Source organism: Sorex fumeus, unplaced genomic scaffold (genome assembly GCF_029834395.1).
Source record: "Sorex fumeus unplaced genomic scaffold, SorFum_2.1 ptg000045l, whole genome shotgun sequence".
Lineage (NCBI taxonomy): Eukaryota > Metazoa > Chordata > Mammalia > Eulipotyphla > Soricidae > Sorex > Sorex fumeus.
Window position 1 is genome coordinate 15,408,374 of NW_026606102.1, and position 22,535 is coordinate 15,430,908.

The 22,535-nt window shown below is 43.4% G+C and overlaps 1 protein-coding gene across 4 annotated transcripts in view; it reads right to left on the reverse strand.

The window, feature by feature from the left end:
* OSBPL9 (oxysterol binding protein like 9) overlaps positions 1-22,535 on the reverse strand; it is a 180,849-nt gene that overhangs the window by 102,878 nt on the left and 55,436 nt on the right. For all 4 annotated transcript variants that reach the window (XM_056122452.1, XM_056122451.1, XM_056122448.1 and 1 more), the window contains exon 3: positions 8,726-8,804. In XM_056122452.1, coding sequence (XP_055978427.1) covers positions 8,726-8,804 — 79 coding nt within the window. The remainder of the gene's footprint in view (positions 1-8,725; positions 8,805-22,535) is intronic.

Sequence of the window (22,535 nt, forward strand, 5' to 3'; positions counted from 1 at the left end):
GTAAAAGGATAGAAACTTGAGAGGGGCGCACCCTGAGACTATGATGGAAGTAAGTATGGAAGCTCTAGAAGAATAGTGTGGTGAGGGAACACTGAATGCATGAAACCCTATCACTAACAGTATTGTAAAATCATAGTGACTAAAATAAAATTAAAATAAAAATATATTAACCCATAAAATAAATAAATAAATAAACTGTGGATAGTTCCACACTACTGAGGACCAAGGTCTGGTCCTCAGCTCTCCTCTCACTCATATCTTCCAGAAGGATCAGACCCAAAACAACCCTAGTTTTACCCAAAGAGCAGAAATCAGATTGGTTTTTAATCATGGATTTATTTTATTGTCCTAAATCATTTTTTAATCTAGAAACTAAACCAGATATACTCAAACTCCTGCCCCCGCCAACACGCATACACATGCTCACAACTTGGACTTGCAACATGGAACACACATTAGCACAAGGCTGCACCAATCTGAAATGCAGTAGGAGTGACATCCTTGAAACAGTGCATGAAACGGTCCAATCTCTAATCATCATTCAGCTTTACTCATTAACTTCCTAGCACTTAGGCATTCAAATTTTTAACATCTAGTTATATCTACCAGCCACATGCCAATGATGATCTCTACCCCAGGCGTGATCTAGCTGCCACTACCTGTTATAACTGCGTTTCCCCCTAACACTTTAAACATGAGAAGTTCATCACCACCTCTGCTTCCCAGATGTTGACCACATCCAAACAGTAAATCAAGACAAGAACATTGAATTTACTGGTTTCAATCTCTCATTTCACCTCTCAACCATCATTGGTGCCTAAAGATTTACCTCCTAAAAACCTCGAGTCTACTTTCCTCTTTTCCTTCCTTCAACTGTCAGCTGTAATCCATTCAGGGCATTATCAATAATCATAGCTATTTATTTCAAGTTCAAGCCTTCCTGTCACCTCTGCTAAAATTCCATACTTCATTGGTTCTACATTGACCTCAGAGTAAAAATACAACCGTTTCATATTCACTGTAGACCTCTATCTCTACCACCTTACACCCCACCCCACCCCTCACCCTACTTTTTTTTTTTTTAACAGAAGTGATCTCTGAGCACAGAGCCAGGAATAAGCCCTGATGATCACCCGGAGAGGCCCCAAACCCAAAAGTAAAAACAAAATATTCATAGCTCTCTGAACACCCACATTGTGAATTTCAAACAGGAAAAAGCATGAGTGAACAGGACTTAAACTTTGCTGGCTGAGAGCTGTTCCCCTGGTTGGCCCATGGTGATGGACAGACAAAGGATCAGGGAACAGAGAAGAGGAGCCCCAGGATGGTTAGTAGTTTATTTCGCTCTCCTCCCCAATGTAGTCCGATCTCTCTGGTTACTGCACAATTGTAGTCACAGTTTTGGTTGTAGTCCCAGTCATCATAGTTCCATCATCCTAGTCTCCCTGTAGACCTTAAAGTCCTCTACTAGTCCTTCCCTTTCTAGTCATCAACGTTTCCTCTTACCCCTTATAGCATAGTTATATAGAAATCACAAAGGGTGGGACTACACATAAGTGGGATTGAACATTGTCATAACAATAAACAGATGCAAAGCCACCCTAAAGGGGAAGTTCAAGGGCATTAACTCAAGGACAAAAATCTCATCTGAGGGTTCAGCACTCTAGACTTCTAGGAGATCCACTCAAGGGCAGGATTCCATGCAGGGTGTATTGCTTTCTCCTTTCCTCAGCTAGTAATACATTTAAACAATCACAGTAAATTTACTTCTTATAATATTTCTAGTCATTTTGTACGTACACAGTAAGAGTTATATTAAGCTTAAAGGTTGGCTCTTCCTGGGGACATCTCACTATATATTACAGACCATCGTCCTCAGGCCAGATTAGTCTTTCCTAACCTCAGCAGGATCCTTATTCAGTTACTTCTTTTTGGGTCATGACAGAGCTTGTTCCATGACCTTGCTCTTAACTTATTATATTTAATTTGTCTCCTTTCGATGCCAGGGTAGCTTACAGCTTGCCCTGGGCTCATCCAGTCCTTTGTTGGGTCCTTGCTTTTGGAGTGCTAGGAACTAAGGGCAACTCAGGCTTAAGTCAAGTAAATATGGATGTCCAGGAGTAAATATTTGGAGTCAATTAACAACCATGCTACAAAGCATAGCATGTACTGTCTTCCTGTGTCTATACAAAAGGACACTGCTAAACCATGCAAGTGACATAAAGGAAAGAGAAAAGCAATATAGGATTATTAGTGATTTATGGAATTGGGTGTGCCTCAGGGCACTGCTGTGGGAGTAGCTCAATAAACCTAAGCTCCCTGCAGGGAGGAGCAAGGAGAACCCAATGTTATCCAAAAACACATCATATTTTCATTCCTTTAAGGCATTTGCCACAACATCGCTCAGTCTCAAAACTGCTGTTCAATCTTCAAAACTATCAGAGGAGGCAAGGAAGGAGAATAGGGAGGCAGAACTGATGACAGGCAACTTTTTTTACAGTACATGCTTATGAACACCTTGAGGTTTTCAGAATTTACAGTACATTTAATTTTTGTTTCTGAGCCACACCCAGCAGTTGGTGTAGGTTGCTCCTGGCTCTATGCTCAGGAACTACTCCTGGTGGTGTTAGGGGGACCATGTGATGTGCGGGGTCCCACCTGGGCCTCCCACATGTAAAGTAAGTGGCACTAACCTGTTAAGCTCTCTCTCCAGTCTCCACACTGGTACATTTTAAATTGATTATTAGAAAAACAATTACTTGCTAGCAAGTACAATTCTGCCCTTCCAAGAAATACTGAGTGGTTTCCATTACTTCATGGCTTGTACACTTCTCCACTCCTACCACACAGTTCATAGTATTTTATAACTAATTCAATAGAAGAACCTTGACTTCCTTCTTCAGGTCTTTATTCGTTCGTATACTCTCAGTTCTGAGCACGGGGAATTACACGTTATACATGCAATGAAATGTTGGAACTCTGCAAAGACTAAAACCAACATGCTTTCACCCAAAGGTTAACCAAGAATCTACATGCAAACAACCTGGGCTAAATATAGGGAAAAGACTCAGTTTTTAAATAAGCAACGATTTTCTATTTTTAATCTCTGAAAAATACAGAATGAAAGCTGTAGGTTTCAAACCTTTGTAAAGTACAACTGTGCTAGAATTATAAATTTAATTATTGCCTTTAAAGGACACACATATATGTAATTCTACCTTTTCAAAACTAAAGTTAACTTAGGGCCTGAGAAATGAAACAAGCAGCAGAGAACATGCTTAACATGTGCAAGGACCTGAAGCCGAACCCCAGCAGCACACATCCCCCTCAGCACAGCCAGGTGTTGCTCTGTGCTCCCAGCATCCCAAGGTGTGATGTTAGGTATTGCCTAAGCACTGCAGGCTCTTGTCTGATGGAGTTCTCCTGGAAATAGTTCCTGCTCCCTAGCACTACAGGGTGTGGTGGTGTATTTTTTAAAAGAAATTTCAAAATTAATCTGACTTTGAAAATTTTATGGAATCATTTTTAAATGGTGATAATTTGAAATATCAATTTGTCAGAACTAACAATCAAAGCTGGAAATACAGTTCAGTAGACTGGATGCATGACTTGGATGCAGGCGGTCCAGGTTTTATGCCTGACATCACATGGTCCCCAAACACTGCCTGAAGGGACCCCTCTTCCCAAGCACCGAGTCAGTAGTAGTAGTCCCTGAGCACCACTGGGTGTCGCCTGAAAGGAAAAAGAACCACCAAAAATCTACTTAGTCATAAAGTGCTTTCTTCTTCATACCAATCCTCTTTGGTAAAAAATAATACTTCTTTGTATGTATGTATGTAAGTATGTAGGGCGTGTAGGACAGGCTTGAGCTAGAAACCACGGTGGGAACAAAAGGGATCGATAACCCACCTACACAGACTACTTCCATACACGTGGCTTTCCTGTTACCACAGATCAGTGTTTCTCAAAGGGGGAAAAGGAATTTCCCTTAAGGGACACTGAAGAATGTGACCTCCTCCCGATCCAGCAGCCTTTGATGTAACTGTGGGGAGAGTCAGGTGTTCAAGGGGGCACTAAGTGATTTTGTTTTCTGGAAAGAGTGTGGCGGGCCAAGTCGGGTTGTGAACATCTGCAACAACCCATTCCCCTAGGTCTTAGGTTTCAGCCTCTGGTTTTCTTAAGGACACAGATCAAACAACTCTTCCCCCTTACTCTCCTGCATGTCTTTTATTCAATCACTGCCAACTATTAAAGATGTGTTATTCTTTAACACATGTTAAACATGTTAAGGATGTGTTATTATTTCTCCGATCTTAAAACAAAACAAAAACTCCCTTGTTCTTATCAACTCCAGGTACTGCTATATTTCTGACCGTCTATTTATAGCAGAGGTTGAAAGTGCTAAATTCCTACCTTAAAATTGCTCTCCTCAACCTTGAAGAGCAATCAATGACCTCTTAGTTGTTAACTCCTGTGATCATTTCTCAGCCCTCAACTATTTGCTCTAACAGCATCTGACACAACAATGTCTCTTCCTAGAAACAATGTCCTTAGCTTCTAGGGTACAGCATCACATGGCTTTTATCCTCTTCAACCTCTACTGCCAGTTCAGTCTCCTGTCTGTGCTTTCTAAGAAAATGCTGAGTGCACCAGAGATCATAGCCTGGAATGGTTCTCTTCTCCCTCTATACAGACTCCCACATTCACAACACATTAAATATCATCTACATGTCAATTACTCCCAAATGGATATCTTCAGTCTTTTTTTTTTTTTTTTTTTTTTGCTTTTTGGGTCACACCCGGCAATGCACAGGGGTTACTCCTGGCTCTGCACTCAGGAATTACCCCTGGCTCAGAGGACCATATGGGATGCTGGGAATCGAACCTGGGTTGGCCGTGTGCAAGGCAAATGCCCTACCTGCTGAGCTATCGCTCCAGCCCCAATATCTTCAGTCTTAACTATACTCCTGAACTCTACATTTCAAGTGTCTACTTGCTTTCTCCACTTCCAAGTTTTATAGACATCTATAATTTGTTTATTACACGTCCAAGGTTAAACTGCTGAGGTCACCCCTCCTGTTCAATCTCCCCCATAAACGTGGACGCACACACACAAGCCTCACATCATCTTCTTCACCTCAGTCAATGGCAACTTTATTTATCACTGCTCAACTCAAAACTGTGTCAACACAGAGCCCTCTTTTTCATTCAGATGCTAAAGATCTGCCTAGCTATCATACAACAGAAAACCACCTAGCAATATAAAAAGGAGCTAAACTCACCAATGCACACACCATTGGTGCTGAGCTAAAACAAAGCCAGACAAAAGAGACAACATACTGTATGGTGCCATTTAGGTGATACTCTTCAAAGGTAAAAACAAATCTTTGTGTGAGAGCAATGAGTTCAACAGTTACCTGGTCAGGGAAGAGAAGTAGGAACTGACTGAAAGAATAAAGGAATCTTTGGAATGACAGAAATGTCTATACCGTGACTGCAGTGGCAGTTAAATGAGAAAAACAAATTTGACAAAACACACTGAACATTATGATGCGTACATCTTACTGCATCAATCATACTCCAATAAATCGATTAAACACAAGGTAATTCAACCACTTCTCACTACCCCCAGATGGGAGCCTCTTCTGGGTTTCCAAACAGTTTTCCCACTTCTATCTCTCCCCCCAGCACTGGGTGGCCAGAGGGACACTGCTGAAACATAATCACGCCACTCCTCTGCTTCTCAGGACAGTGCAGCTCAATGTCTTCAGTGGGATGGAGAAGGCCCGCATGTTCTCTGAGACCGCCTCACCCATTACCATCACCCACAGTGCTCTGCGAGCACCCGAGCCCGCCTCCTTGCTGCCCTTCCGTGTGGCTGGCCACTCTTCAGCACTTCCCACAGCCGCCCCACGTGGGCCTGCAGAATCCCATCAGGCCTCTCACCAAAAGCACCATCTCAGTGAGTCTCCCCCTGGCCACCCTCAAATTTCAATCCTTGCACACAGCACACACAGCCTCACTTCGATGGCATATCCTGCTTTTCTTTCTTTCTCCCTAGGACTCAGTATTCTCTTATTTATTGCATTTTACTAATTATCTTATTTATTGGCTTTCGCCAGAATGAATGACCCAAAGGACAAAGGTTTTTCAGTTTAGTTTACTACTGTAGCCTCAAAACTTAGAATGTCTAAGCTGTATGTCAAGCGGATAAGTACAAATCTGTACAAATTTTAGCTTGACAATTTTAGTTGACAGAGAGCGGGAACAGAGATAATACAATAATGGGTAAGGCAATTGCCTTGCATGCAGCCCAGCAGAGACCAGCCCCCTTTCCTCGCCAGGAGTGACTGCTGAATGCAGAGTCAGAAGTAAGCCCTGACTACAACCAGGTGTGGCCCCAAAACCAAACAAACTAAAGCAAAACTGAAAGAACAGAATCTGTTCCACAGATCCGTTAGTTGGTAATTCATTTTCTTTCAAAAATCCTGGTACATTATGGGGCCGGAGAAATAGCATAGCAGGTATAGTGCTTGCTTTGCATGCAGCCGACCCAGGTTCGATCCCCAGTGCCCCCCGATGGTCCCCCAATCACCACCAGGAGTGATTCCTGAGCACAGAGCCAGGAGTAACCCCTGACCATTGCTGGATGTGGCCCAAAAGCAAACAAGTAAAAACTTTTGAAATATTTAAAAATATGCTAATTCTTATCAGTCAAGCATACTTTCAATTCTAATAAAGAATATAAGATCAGATCTTGAGAAGTTTTCAAATCAGAATTTCAGAGACTGGGACAGGGGTGAGGGTCTGGGCCACACCCAATAGTGCTGGGGGCTATTCCCAGCTCTTGCTCAGGGGTTGCTCCCTACAGTGCTTCAGGTGCCAGGGAGTGAATCGGGGTCAGTCACATGCAAGGGCAAACACCTGAGCTCATATATTATCTCTCCGGCCTTCAGAGAATCTCTAATGAGCAAGGACCTATAAAGGTGAAATAACGCTCACTTTTGCCTAAATCTATCTATGGAAAAATATATAAATATGCATATCTCTATCTTTCCACATAGCTATATCCTAAATTATTAATAAAAGGAAATAAACCAATCAAGCTGAGTTTCAGAACTAAGCATCCATTTTTAAAATACATATAATTCTTATTTATCTTTGCCAATTAGTCATTCACTAAAGGAAATACTTGTTGTACAAACAAGCCAAATAAATACCGGAGAATTAATGAGATCAGTTTAACATCAGTTGTTTAACTCAGAGGTTTTTCCCTAGAGGTCTAAGTCTCCTCTCCTTTAAAAACAGCAAACAACCGAGCTTCTAAGTCCAAAGGAAGCGTCACCTTAGTAACTGCAGAGAAGAGAGTTCCATACCGCAGCCTTCACCCGCACCCAACAGCAATCACTTCAACTTCATTCAAGAGTTCCAGTATATGGGTAATATCTGCATTAGTCCATATGCAGTATTATACATTTAATCTGAAAATAAAGGCACCGGGCTTCCACAGTAAGATTCAAAATATTCCATACAGTTAACTAGAGTGGAAAATTTTAGGGGCACGTCATTAGTTAAGCTGCTCCATAGAAATAACATGAATCAAGACAGTCAACATTTCAAGGATCTTGTTCATATGAGAGATCATGCTGTGAAGTACATTGATTGGTTTTATTGTATACAGGCGACATCTTTTTGTTTCTATGTGTAATATCTTAAATAAAATAATAAAGAAAAAGAATTGCAACCTACTACTCTAGCAGAGAGGACAAAAGCTGTCTGTCAGGTTGATGCCAAACCCCCAAACCAAAATACTTAAAATCTATCTTATTTATCATATTATATAGAGCATTTATCACAATGCATTGCCATTTAAAGTTCAGAAAAAAGTGCTAACATCTCCAAAATTTTCTCATTTCTAAGTTATTTGCACTGCTCTAAAGGTAAGATAGAGATTACTCTGATTAGGCAAAATAACAAAAGCATCAGTAACAAAAGCTCATAGACACTATGAAGAGATGAGAGGCACATTACAAAAACGAGCATTAAAATGTGCTTTTGCTTGCTGGTTCAGAGTTTTCAAAGCAATATGAAATGAAAATGATCATACAGTACCTTACCCTTTCTACTGGTGAACCATAGCATGCAATGCCGAAACATAGCAGTGGCAGATGGCATTGGCGTTATTAACTATAAAAAGGATAATAGCAGAGAAATGACGGCTGGCAGACAAAACACAGAAAAGCAGATGAAATGAGTGCAAACTTGCAGTTCTTGAAGCAAAGGAAAACCTTTAAGCCAAAGGTTGCCACTAGCTTCAATTTAATTTACATTTAGAGTTTTACACGGACAAACACTGCAACCTTCACAATCAGTCTTTAGACTCTTCATGCAGAAGCAGAACCATACTCCTGGATAAAGAAGATCAGCAACCTTCTGTAAACACAAGCCAGCAGCAGCAGCAGCCCATTACTCTCTCCCTTCACTGATTTTTAGCCTTTAAATTTTTAATCTCCAATTGCAGACAGAGCCAGTCGCTGCAAATAGATCTGTAGCCACTGCAGATACAAATCCCTGCCTAACCTGCAGTACCACTTCATCCAGAACGTTCCTGTGCACTCGTTCATGGAGGATCAGTTGCAAAACCAGCAAGGCATCCAGCAAACAACCCCCGAAAGAAAGAAGCAGTTGGGACTATGAAGAGAAAGAATCTCTTCTTTCAGCTCACCCTGGAAATGGAAGGTTTTCTGATCAACAGTTATTGTGAAGGTGCTGTCGTCCTCATCGTCTATACCAATCACAGCTCCCTGTGAAACAAAGAGCAAAATCCCAATAAGGCAAACAATGACATCAGCAATATTCACTATAGCTACAGCCCTGGAATGCTCAATGCACCAACGACACCGCAAGCAAGCTAGACAGAAAAAAGGAGTCGGAGACTAGTTCTCTTAAGGAGGAAAAACTGGAGGGAGAGGGTGACAGGGCGCAATAGTTTCCCACAAGGGTACTTTCTCCGCCTGTTTAGGACATGGATGTGGTGGGAAGGGGAGGGGCCAAACCCAGAAGCTGAATCTGGAATCTGTGTTGATGAGCCAGTTGCTAAATCCTTCAGCACCTTTGGCTGCTCAGAAAACTACACTTCACCAGGTCAGTGTGAGGCTCTGGATTTTCAAAGCAGAGGATTTTCAGGCGGCTTGGAGCGATAGCACAGCGGGTAGGGCGTTAGCCTTACAAGCGGCCAACATGGCCGACCCGAGTTCGATTCCTCCGCCCCTCTCGGAGAGCCCGGCAAGCTACCGAGAGTATTCGATATGCCAGACACAGTAACAACAAAGTCTCCAATGGAGACGTTACTGGGCCCGCTCGAGCAAATCTCTCTTTGTATTTATTAGTGCGGAAAAGTCTGGTGATGCTGGCTTCAAAACAATGACCTAAGCACTTCTTCCAGCTGTTCCCATGACCACTTGTGCATGGCCCTACTGCTGCATTCCCCATATTACACTGTGATTATCTATGTACATGCCTGCCTCCTCCCACTGAGCCAAGAGCAGATCTTGGAAGCCAAGGATTATTTTATTTATTCTGATATATGTTATTGAAGTATCACTCTGTATATGTTCTCTAAAACAAAAGTATGGACAACTTTTTAAAAGAGGAAGAGAGGGAAAATAAATAAAAGAGGGAGAGAGAAACTGCTTTTGTAGGTCACTTGTTTTTAAAGGGAGATAGATTGTGGCTTAAACATTTATGGGTTTAGACATTTATAATTTGGGGGCTAGAGTGATAGTAACCGAGGACATGGCCCACCTGGGTTCAATCCCTGGCATCCCACACAATCCAGCACCACCAGGAGTAATTCCCGAGTGCAGAGCCAGAAGTAAGCCCTGAGCACAGGCGGGCATGACCCAAAATACAAAAAATTAACAATTACAATTTTTTATTTGACTACATGTAGCTCATATTAAGATAACAGAAATTAAGAAACAGGAAGCCATACAGAACAGGGAGTCTACCAGTCACTGTCCTTAGGAAATAAGTGTTTTGGAGGCCAAAGAAATAGTACCAGAAGTAGGGTGTTTGCCTGGCATGCAGCCCACCAATGTTGAATCCTTAACATCATATGTAGTCCCCAAGCCCCACCAGAAATGACCCCTGAGGGCAGAATCAGGAGGGAAGATGGAAGAAGGAGAAGAGAGAAAGAGGAGGAGGAAGAGGAAGAGGAGGAGGAAGAGGGAGAGGAAAAAGCCATAGTGTTTTAAGTATTCCAGAAAGAAAAGCTCAAGTGGTACATGGGATAAGTTAAATGCCCCAGGTGTGTCGGAAAAAGCAGTGTCTAGTGCTTAAAAGATAGTACAATGGGTAAGGAGCTAGCTTTGCATGTGGTCGACCCAGCTTCGATCCCCAGCACCACATATGATCCTTTGAGCACTGCCAACTGTGGCCCCAAAATAAAATAAAATGCAGGGGTTAAAAAAAATTCAAATGATCAGTTGCCTAATTGCATCAAAAGCATGCTACTTACACAAACCACACCCATAACAGGAAAGTCAGATAATACAGTCAAATATCCACCCATTTCTTTCCAGAGTTTGTCTGGATGAATCCCAACTCTAACCAAATCCCATGTACTTGAATTAGTTTATTCCTCAGATTCGGTGTGAGTAGGGATTAATATCCCATTTTCTTTTCTCTTGGGATGGGGCAGTGGGTGGGGGGTGGGGTAGGGGAGTACACCCAGCAGTGCTCAGGGCTTACTCCTGTATCTGCTGCACTCAGGTACCACTCCTGGTGATACTTGGAGGGGGAACCACATGAGATGCTGGGAATTGAACCCAGGTTAGCTGCATGCAAGGCAAGTGCCCTACCACTCCAACCCTTATTATCCTATTTTCAAGTAAGGCAAGTGTCTCCAAGATTATAATGATTGACCCAAGGTTACACAGAGTTAAAGGCAAAGCCAGAACCATCTGCATAGTGCCCGTCTATTCCATGATACAAATATAAACACAGTGGGCAGGAACGTATGAGAATAGCTTTTTCTGGTTAAGTTCGTTTTATAATTAACTAAAGCCTGTCTGCCTTCATCCTGGCCTCCTTCTAATCCAGTCTTTCTTATTGACAGTGTCATATATCTAAACCACAAACTTTAAAAAGTAGTTCCCACTGTGCAGAACCTTCCTTGGCTCTCCAAAAACTACTAAAAATACATTTCTTCATAATGCCATTCCATTCTGTTCAAAATCTGGCCCAGCCAACCTTTCCAATGCCCAACAATTTTTCTCTCACTCCAAAAAGAAGATATGTACACACACACACACACACACACACACACACACACACACACACACACACTCTCTCAGCCTCAACATTTCATGCATTGAAATTTAAAAAAAATAAGCAACTTCACTTTTTGTTGTTGTTGTTGTTTTGAGGGTACAACAGGTCATGATAAGGGCTTACGCCTGGCTCTGTGCTCAGGGATCACTTCTAGTGTACTCTGGGGACCATATGGGGTGCCAGGATCGATCCCAGGTCAGCTGCACACAAGGCCAGTGCCCTACCTGCAGTACTATCTCTTCAGCCTCCAACTTCACACTTTTATGTTCTTCCTCAGTTCTCCACGATCTGTTGCGCTGCACCAGATTCTTTTGGCCGGGCTCTGAGGACCACTCACTGGACCGGCTCTGTTGTACAGCACTTCTCCAAAGATTGCTGCCCAGAACACTTCTTCCTGGAGAGCCTCACTAAAGGTTCCTTACTATCTAAACTGTGCTGCAGAAACACTTCTACCCAAGACCTCTGACAACCTACAGGAGAGGAAGAATTCCTTTCTGGTCCATTAGGCTTTTCCTCTCTTGCCAGAGGCCCCTGGCTAACAATCTCCCACTGTCAGGACCCTGGACATTCATCAATGTACAATGCACAATAACTTGACACCCTGACTTCTGCAGCCTGAACTTTCCTGCCCTTCCCTTTCCACCACTGTCTATGGCAGTTTCTTAGACTTGTACTTACAGAATATAATAGCCCCCAGTCATGCATGGAAATTTCAAGTTTGATTTACATTAAAATTTATTCTAAACCCAATTATAAATCATGTTGTAATTCATGGTGACTTAATCAAATTTTTAATAAAATGTATTATACTTAAATCTATAATGCAAATTTCCATTTAAAATTAAGGAAAATTTTAAAAATACGTCATTCTCACGAGTCATATTTCAAATGCTCAAGAATGTACCTGTAAGGGGTCAGAGCAATGATACAACAGGGCAAGCATTTGCCTTTTATGCAGCCAAACTACGTTTGATCCCCAGCATCCCATGTGGTCCCCTCAGCCCCACCAAGAGTGATCAATCCCTGAGCAGTTAGAAGTCCTGAGCAGTTAGAGTGCCAGGTGTGGCCCAACACCAAACCCAAAAAATGTACCCGTGGATTCTTTTGAATTTTCCTTCTATTTCATTAAGTAGCTATGTACAAGAACAGTTTTCTTTCTCCCACTATTCCAGTCTTCTATCTTACTAATGGGTGAGGACTGACTGAAACACTGCCACTAGACTGGCAGACACCCGATAGGCCCTGAGTTGCTTCCCAGCACCAGATGACGCCAAGCACCACCAGGAGTGACCCTGCTACCACCAAGCAGCATCACCACATACTCAGCGCCTGGAGCCCTGAGTTACCAGGCCTGCTCAGTGGGGCGACAATAACTGGAAGTGAACCCCTCCCTTCCCGCCCCCCAAAACAGCTCCTTAGAAGGCCTCCGATAAAAGAACTTTCAAAGGCTGAACCCACTGGTCTAACCGCCGAAGCAGCCCGCAAGAAGTCTGCTCCATCCCAGCACTAGCCTCACTTTATCAAATCCTTGACCCGTATAGCTTGAAAGGTACCAATAGCCCCACGCTTTCCTCCCCCACCACACCTCAACACATGCCCTCTGAAACATCCCTCTCCTTTTTCGGAGTTTATACTTTTTTCACATCTTAGAGAACAAAACTCCCTTTGATCTTTTATGTGTGCAGGATACTCTTTCATGAAATCGTTAATGCTAACCCAGGAAGCATAACAAATTTGGGTTTCGGGCCTATTTCCAGGACCCACTGTGCTGATACACAAATGTGTTTCTCCTACACCGATTTAGCCATTCTGATGGTCAGAACGTGGACTCACCAAGCCGCACACTGCTCCAGAGTCACATCAGATGGTTCCGGACAGAAGTAACTAGAGCTTCACAGCCACCTCGAATTTCTTCTAGCCACACATACTTCAGGCATGAATCAGAGTTCTGATGCCAGAGACAAAAACAATCTTGCTCTGGTGGCTACAGAGGGGAGGGGGTGGGGGACTGGAATTCTGGGTATTTAGGGCCAGTTTCCCCTAGCAAGAAGAGAGGGGTGGGGTGGTAAAGTGGGTCCAAAGATAATGAAACAGGAATGCAGACAGTGCTAAAATGCACAGTATGGCAACTCCCGTGGCCCTCCACAACCACAGTTTTCCCTCCTGCCAACATGACATCAGAAGCCAACCTCCCACTCATGCAACACATGGAACATCACAGCTGAGATTTAAGCAGAAGAGCTAGAACTTTTTTATTTTTGCTTTGGGGTCACACCCAGCTGTGCTCCGGGATCGTTCCTCAAAGAGCTCAGGGGACTGAACCTCGGTGGGCCACATTCAAGACAAGTGCCTTGATCCCGGTCCTCTCTCTCCAGCCTCATCACTCTTCTTCAGAAAACAGAGAACTAAAGCTCATAGAGACATCTTTTTAAACTGCCCAAAGCCCTAAAGCAAAAACGCAAGGTAATTCAATTCCTAATCCAAAAGTGGTGCCAGGGATAGAAGCTGGGTTGGGCCACGTGCAAGGCAAGCGCCTTAACCCTGCACCATTTCTCCAACCCCTCTCCCCCACCCCAGGCCCTTTCTTAACGGGCATTGTTAGAAACAGCAACCATCACTGATTGCTTCAAAACACTTATTAAGTATCTTTCCTAAGCCCAAAACAATAACAGCCAGGGCATCCAAACAGGAAGATGTATCTCTGGCCTGGGAAGAGCACATCGGCTGAAGCAGGGAGAGGAGCCGGCAAGGCAGCAAGAAGCAGGAGGCTCAGGTTCAGCCCTGCCCCCACCCCCCAAGAAGCTGCTGGTGTGTAAGAGCTGCTTAAGCATCGTTCATTCATTCAACAAATGCCTACTAAATTTTCTAGGTGCCAGTTAGAAAGTGACAAATTGCTTTCCTTCCCCCGCATTTAATATTACTTTGAAGTATATTTTTATTAAATATGTGTGCATGTTACATATTATTTTACATATACATGTTTAGATTACCCATGACGAGAACATAATTATCCACTTCGCTTTCTATATAATATTCAACTGTATATCCATAATTTATCAGCTCCCCTGTAGAGAACATTTAGATTATTTTAGGTAATTTTAAATTTTCCTCTTCCACCAATGCTGTGATAATCATCACTACAGGTATCATATGGTAACACTTCTATGATAAAGTACCAAATACGCACTCTGAAGTAGGAGAAGTTCATTTTCTCACTCCATTTTTTTTCTTGTTTTGGGGGTGCTCACCAGGCAGTGCTCAGGGGTCTCCTGGCAATACTTGTGGGAGCACATGTGGTAGCAGGAATTGAAGTGGGGCAACTGGGGCAATTACCCATGTAAAGCATGTACTATCTGGTCCTCTTGCAAATGTTTGGTTTCTGGTTTTTTTTTTCCCTTAAATTTTTATTAATGAAACACCATGAGGTACAGTTGTAGACTTACAAATTTTTGTGTTTGAGTTTCAGTTATACAATGATCGAATATTCATCCCTCCACCAGTGCCCATTCTCCACCACCACTGATACCAGTATCCCTCCCACCCCCCATCTCCCCCATCCCACCCTGCCTCTGTGGCAGGGCATTCCCTTTTGTTATCTCTCTCCTTTTGAGTGCTGTGGTTTGCAACAGAGACATTGAGTGGCAATCATGTTCCGTCTATAGTCTACTCTCATCACGCATCTCCCATTGGTTTCTGTTTTGTGGGCCTTTTTTTTTTTTTTTTTGCTTTTTTGGGTCACACCCAGCGATGCACAGTGTTTGCTCCTGGCTCATGCATTCAGGAATTACTCCTGGCGGTGCTCAGGGGACCTATATGGGATGCTGGGAATTGAACCCGGTTCAGCTGCGTGCAAGGCAAGCACCCTACTGCTATGCTATTGCTCCAGCCCCTTGGGGGCCATTGTCAACATAGACATTCACTTACAAATACCAATCCTTTGCTTTAATTTTATTATTCTGTGTTACATGTTGATCAGGGCTCCAGTACAGTTCAGAAACCTCATGTACAAGTTGATTGTTCATCCCAAACTTTATTCAATAACATTCACTAGAACCTCAGAGTACAAGTACAGCAGCAGCTAAAGCAAGCACTTCCACCTTGCTACTGATTTGCAAGAGGACACTACTACTGTTTCAGTAAGCTCCACTTTGAAAAATACCAGTTACTTTTCCTGGTGGGTTCATCGTTCTCTCTTTATTATTCCTCCCCCCTTCCTGTTGTGGATCAGGTACAATTCACCTGTAGATTTCACCTCTTTCTTCCCCTTTCCTTCCTCCTCCCCTTCCACACATCCTCTTCCTCTTTTACTTGCTTCCATTCCCATTGCTGAGGGATGAGTGTTACTGGGAACACACACACACACACACACACACACACACACACCCCTCCCCACTCCTGGCTAATGAGGTAGGTAGGGTTGCACACACACACCCTCTCCACTACTGGCTAATAAGGTTGTGGCTTGAACCCGCAGCCACAAGGCTAAACCTTATACTCTTTTTGGTGCTTGCACAGAATTCATTGGAGTGTCACACTCTTTAGCTGAGGCACACATATTCTGGCTCACATTTCCTGGCTGTGGTCCTTGCACGTCTTTTGAGTTCTGTGCTCCATTCCATTGGTGGTGCTCACATACACACACAAACCTGGTTGAAGCGAGGCAAAAAATTACAGTTCCAGAGATGGCAAAGAGCAGAGCTGCTTGTGGCTCTTGACTCCATGCAGTGCCCTGGAGATTGGCGTTCATGGCCAAACACTGGCAAGGCAAGTTCTCAGAGTCACTCAGCTATTCCTGGGGATAAACAGCCCTTTCGCAGGCAAGAACATTATCTTCTATTCCCAGTTGCTCAGTCCTTAACACATTCCAGTTTTCTTACCTCTTCCTCCACGTTCATCCCAACGGTAGTATCTTTCCTCTTTTAATTTATTAATAGGTTAATTTCAAAATGAGCATCCTCGTGAAGTCAGTGGGTCCAACAGGTGACTCAGACAAGGCAGGGAGAGGAGAGAGATGTCCACTTTCTCCCAATCCACCCGTGCCACTTCAGAGCCGGCTGGGAAGGCTAGGACTGGTCAAGTCTGAGATGAACCCCTGGACTGCATGGACCTCGAGTCCCACAAGGTGGCCATCAAACTGCACTTAATGTCCACTTAATTTGATTGGCACAGGATTTAATTCCTATCACTCAATTTCTTAGGGAGCCATGGACTCAGGCTGGAGTGAGAAACTGCTCTTTACAGGAAAAGAAAGCCAGTCCTAGTTTTATCCAGTGCATACAGGCCCTTGTCCTTCTCACACAAAAGAATTTCAGGAGTGGACAAGCAGTGAAATAAAAGCTGATTTGGAGACTTCTTTTAGGAAGAGGAAGGAGGGAGAGAAAAAGAGAATAATGAGAGCACTCAAGAGAGAACGAGGCTTCTCCAAAGGCAGAGAGAGCACCCAGTACGCATCTCAAGAGGGGAGATACAGGCGACACGTGTGCTTGGCCATGTGGACACAAGCAGCACGCGGGCTCAGGCAACATATGCACATGCTTCCTTTGTCTAAATTGGCTTTGATAGGGTTTTCCCCATGCTGCCTCACATGGGGCTTCTAGCTAAGGCTCCGTTACTATGGTGGTTGTCAAGAGTGGTAGAGCTGGGATGCTCTTCTTTGAAAACTCTTCTTCTTGACCTTGGTTCCTACTGGAGCTTCTCCGGAGGGTGGGTCCAGGTTTCTCTGGTCTGGGCTAGCTCCAGGTAAAGGCCTCATCAGGTCTTAGCTACGGTAGCCGCAAGGTGGGTCCTGACAGCCTTAGGGCTAGGGGGTTTACCATTCCCCAGGAATTTCACTGCCATGAGGTCCCTTCCCTAATCTACCTGCCTACTTCACTAGTATCCACAAAATAAGTTCTAAGTTCTACTTGCCATAATATCTTTTGCTTATACATTTTTGGGTATGGTTTGCTCTATTTTGTTCATGATTTTGACATCTATATGAATAAGAAACTTCTACAAAAAACTTATTATTCCTTTCTTTTTCTAATTTTAAAATTTAATATTTAGCTCATTAATTTTCTATTTCTGTTTTATAATATTCTCATTTAAGATTATAAATTATAGACTAGCTTAGGTTTTAATGTGTGGCCCTTTATTATTATCCAGGTTTAAATATTTTATCATTTCCATTATGATTTCTCCTTTCACCAATTAATTATTTAAAAGTATGTGTGTGAAGCCCTGGAAGAGGTTCCTGGCTACTATTTGGTTAAAAAATTACTAATTTTTTCTACTTTTGCTCAAAAATGTTATCTATAACATTTTTATATTCTCTTGTATTCATAACAATTTTCTTCTGAAAGTCTGTTGTATTTGGCGTTAATATAATTTCCTGGCTTTTGGTTGACATTTTCCTAAAATATCTTTGCCATTGTTTATTCTTATTTAATTCTCTCACATTCAGAAAATACAGCACACAAAAAAAATACACCTATGTACCAATCACAAAGATCAATACAGTCAAATGTGTCTGGCCCACTGTCAAGTACACAAAGAGAAAATGTGTACAAAAAGGTGAAATTTAACATAAGAGGTAGGACTCAATAAAGTGTTTTTTTCATAGTGAAATGAGAAGACAACTGACAAATATTTTTACAGGATGCAGACCTAAGGAGATGAATGGGAAGGACATTATTAAAACTATATATTAACCTAAAAACAATACTTTTCACATTCATTCTATGAAGTCAATGATTATAAGATGCATCCAATGCCAGAGATATCAACGTATAAAACCCCAATATAGAATCAGTTAAATAAAGCACCAGCAGGAGAAGCCAGTTATTAAATCCATTTATAATCTGTCATGGCTCTCTGCTGACCCATCCGGTGATGGCCAGTCAGAGAAAAGATGATATGGCCCTCAGCAATCTGTCCAGTCTGATGCCTGGCATAACAGTCAAAAAGGGATCTGCTGGACAACTGAAAAAATAATTACTTTAAACCACATGTGGATTAGCAGTTTCTTTTTTTTTTTTTTAAAAAAAAGAACTTATTTTACCCCTTTCATTCGCTCTGTGGCGGTGGCCACTGGGATGACTGGGGGTCACCAACACTGGCTGCAGTGCTCACATTTTTGGCTGCACTGCTCACCACCCCGTTTCGTTGTGCTGCTTGTGTACACTGTGGATGCAGTGCCTGCTCGGGGTGCTGCAGAGTGCATGCATTTGCTCTCCAACGGTTACACTTTCAGGCTTTGGTGCTCACACATAATTGCTTACCCCACTGCGGGTCATCAGGAGGTTGCACCCTACTATCTGGGGGCTCGCAAATACCTGGCTGCGATGCAGCTGAAATGGAGGTTGGTGGTGTCACTGACCAAAGAATTACACAGCCCAAACAGCAGAGCTGCCAGTATCCTGCTTGGATGAGCACCTGGGCTGACCTTCCAGCCCACAGCTTCTAGGATAAACACTCTCCGCCACTGAGCTCAAGAGGATTGGAAAACGCGTAACACTTTAGCTTTAAACCTCAGATGAATATATTGTGATTCCTAAACCCTCTATAAGTTTTCAGAACCTGAAATTCATTTTTAATAATAGCAATAGTCATTATTAAATAATAACTATCATTATTAAATAACAACTACCATTATTAAATAACTACCATTCATTAAGAAACTACAAATTCAAAATAATATGGTATTTTTCATCTGTTAATATCGTTTTCATAATTCTATGAGCACCAGAGATACAGAAAATAGGACCCAGAGATAAAATGAATTTCCTGAAGTGACAGATTAGTAAATACAGAATCTGTATCTGAACTTTCATATGTGCCTGTTCTTCCCTCTTTTTTCAATCCCTCCCCTCCTGCTTTTCCTCCTCCTTGGTACTGGTGCCACTGCTGTGCTGGGTGTGGGATGGGGGGCTGGTACTGGGGGCACACCCCCAGGTGTGGTGCTCCCATATTTTTAGCTATGCTATTTGCTGGCAGTTGCCCATCAGGTTATGATTTTAGACCCTGGCCACATAGTTCACCGAGGATTGCTGTCCATTAGTTGAGGTGCTTGCATATGTGCTGACGGTGTGCGTGAGGGGAGGGGAGGCGTTTTCCAGCTGAGGGGCACATGTTCTGGCTCTAGTGCACTCAGGGAGTTGCTATAGGGCTCACTCAGTGCTCACCGGGCGATTCACAGTGCTGGCACAGTGCCCACACAGTTGGGAGCTCAGCAGGGGTCACGCTCCTTTGTGGTGTCGCCCCGGAAACTGCGGAGCAGACAACACAGCAGTGAATGCATGTGTCGAGCATAAACCTGACCCATGTTCAATCCCCGGTACCAATGGTCCCCTGAGCACCAGCGGATTTGCCCTGGTTCCCCCCGCGCTGCAGAGCCCAAACAACACTGCATCCTCAAGGTCTAGATGGAACCTAAGGCAAAGGGTCACCAGGAATGCACTCCAGTCCCACTGAGCACTGCTTGGGAGGAACCACCATCCACTCCCTAGCCTTCCCCACACACCCTAAAAAGAATGAAAATAAAAAGTGCTCGAAGCACTGTGAATCAGACAGCCCGGCTGCTGGGATCACGCTCAGAGCACAAAGTAGCACTAGGGGTAGCACTAGGGATTTGAATTCATTCCCACACACTTGCCAGACCGGCATTTCACTAATCCACCTGCCCCCACACTGCCTCTTTAATGGTGTCACTTTTCCATTTTGCACATATTACCTAGGAATTTCAGTATTTTACTTCAAATTATTACCGGGGGCGGGGGGGGGGGGGGGGGGGGGGGAGGAAGGGGGGTTGCAAGGCACATCACATCAACCCCAACACTCAACTAACACTTTTCTTTTCCACTAAGGAAAGGGCACCATCTAGCGGCACAATTTTCAACCACACAGTCCAAGTTAATGGGAAGGCAATGATTGTTTTCCTCCATAGGCTTTCCACTGCTGTGAAAAACAGTCCCGTAGTCAAGAACAGCACATCACATGTGAGGTCCTGGGTTTGATGCCAGGCATCACCAAAAAAAGAAAAAGAAAAAAAAAAGAACAAGAGAAAGAAGGGACAGAAGAGTCTCTTAAGTACTGAAGGACTTGGGACTGAAGGACTTGGGACCAAGGACTTGGGCTCTGTAATGGGGCTGAGGCAGATCCAAGTTCAATCTTAGATTCACCACTTACTGTGTGATTCGACAAGGTTCTAAAAGTACCTTCAGTCTCAGCCTTCCTGATCTGTAAAATGGAATAATACCATTTACTTGATAGATTTTTCCTAGGAACATCTGGGGAAACCATCCAGCTTAGTGGCTCACACTGAGCTTTTACAGTAAACCGGTTTCTTTCCCCGTCCTCCTTTTGTGCAGTCTAAAGCACGGGGAAGTTTGCTTTGGGGTCAGAAAACATCACAGCCCTGACTCATGGTATATTTAACTTTTTTGAAAATAACTTCCATGGCTCTTTTGCATGTAACTTATAATAAAGGCAAATTCCCCAACACTATTTTTACAAATAAAATCAACAAATCATATTATCAAAATCTGTTTATCATGAACCAGACACTGGATAGGAACTTATCCTTGACAGGGGATAGGAACTTACTATGGAATGGGGAGAATACGTACTGCGATGGCCACAGGGACAGAGTGTGAGAAGCCAGACAAGCGAAGACCAAGCGGAAGACCAATCTACTGCAAGAATACACAGGATTCAGGAAAGCTTCAAAGAAGAATTAACATTTCAAAGTCTCGTAAAAGACTGTCCGGTCTGGGAGAGAGCTCAAAGAGCTGAAGCACATGCCTGCACGAACAAAGTTCAAGTCTAATCCCTGGCACAGCGCCCCCCCCCCCCCCCAACCAAAGCACCACCAGTCATGGGCTAGGTCCCCAGCACCCCTGGATCTGAGCAATACAGCATCACCCTACTCATCACTGTGCGTGAGTACGTGCATGCAACGTCCCCCCCAAACACACACACACACACACACACACACACACACACACACACATCCCAATTCTGAGATCACTAAAATGGCCCGAGGAGGGAGGGGATAAAAAAGAAGTGACAGTTGTGAGTATGGAGAAAAAGGACCCTGTGCACTGAGGGGAATGGAATCTCTGTTCAGCCTCCAGAGAAAACAGGAAGGCTCCTAAACAGATCTGCCAATGAACCATCAATTCCACTTGCAGATACAGGGACCTACTTGAAAAATATAAAAACAGCGACTTTGAATGATATACGCACACTTAGGTTCCCTGCAGCACCATTTGCTGTAGGTAAGCTTCGTCCCCCACTGATAACCCATGTCAGCGGGGGACAAAGGAATTAAAAAATGGGGTGTGTATAGATACACATCTATGTTGTTTTCCATAGCTGTGTAGTGCTCCATCTTCTAAGACATTTTATAGGATTTAAAGCAATAGCACAGTGGGTAGGGCATTTGCCTTGCACACGGCTGACCCAGGTTCAATTCTTCCACCCCTCTCGGAGAGCCCAGCAAGCTACCGAGAGTATCTCGCCTGCACAGCAAAGCCTGGCAAGCTCCCCGTGATGTATTCGATATGCCAAACACAGTAACAACAAGTTTCACAATGGAGACGTTACTGGTGCCCACTCGAGCAAATTGATGAACAACGGGAGGGCAGTGCAGTGCATATATTATTTCATTTTGTATATATATATTATATATATAAGATGAAACAGAATGCTAAAGTATTACAGAACATCTAAAATGGAACATTACACAGCTGTTAAAAAAATATTAAAAAGATGAAACCTTGCCACTTGAAACAACACAGATGAAACTGGGTGCGATACACTAAGCAAAGTAAGCCAAAAGGAGAAAGACAAGCAGAGGACCCTGCGCGAGAACAGCTTCATAACTGTGCATCCTACAGTGATTCCATTAAAAACAAAGAAACAAACACAGAATGATTTCCCTCATAAGTGGAACGTAGAACAGTAGAGAAGTCAAAAATAAAGCAGATTAGTTTTTTAAATGGTGGTATTCTGACTACAGAAGGGAGCTACCAGAGAAGGCTGTGGGCGAGAAAAGAAGAGGACCCACCATCTGGGTAGGGCTGACATGCCAGCCTATATTTCTAAGGTGTGAAGCTGCACTCCTAAAACATACAGTGTGGGACACCACTCCTGGTTCAAATGCTTAAACATGGGGGAGAGCGCTGGATGGAGAATACAGCAGGTAGGTGCTAGTCTTGCAC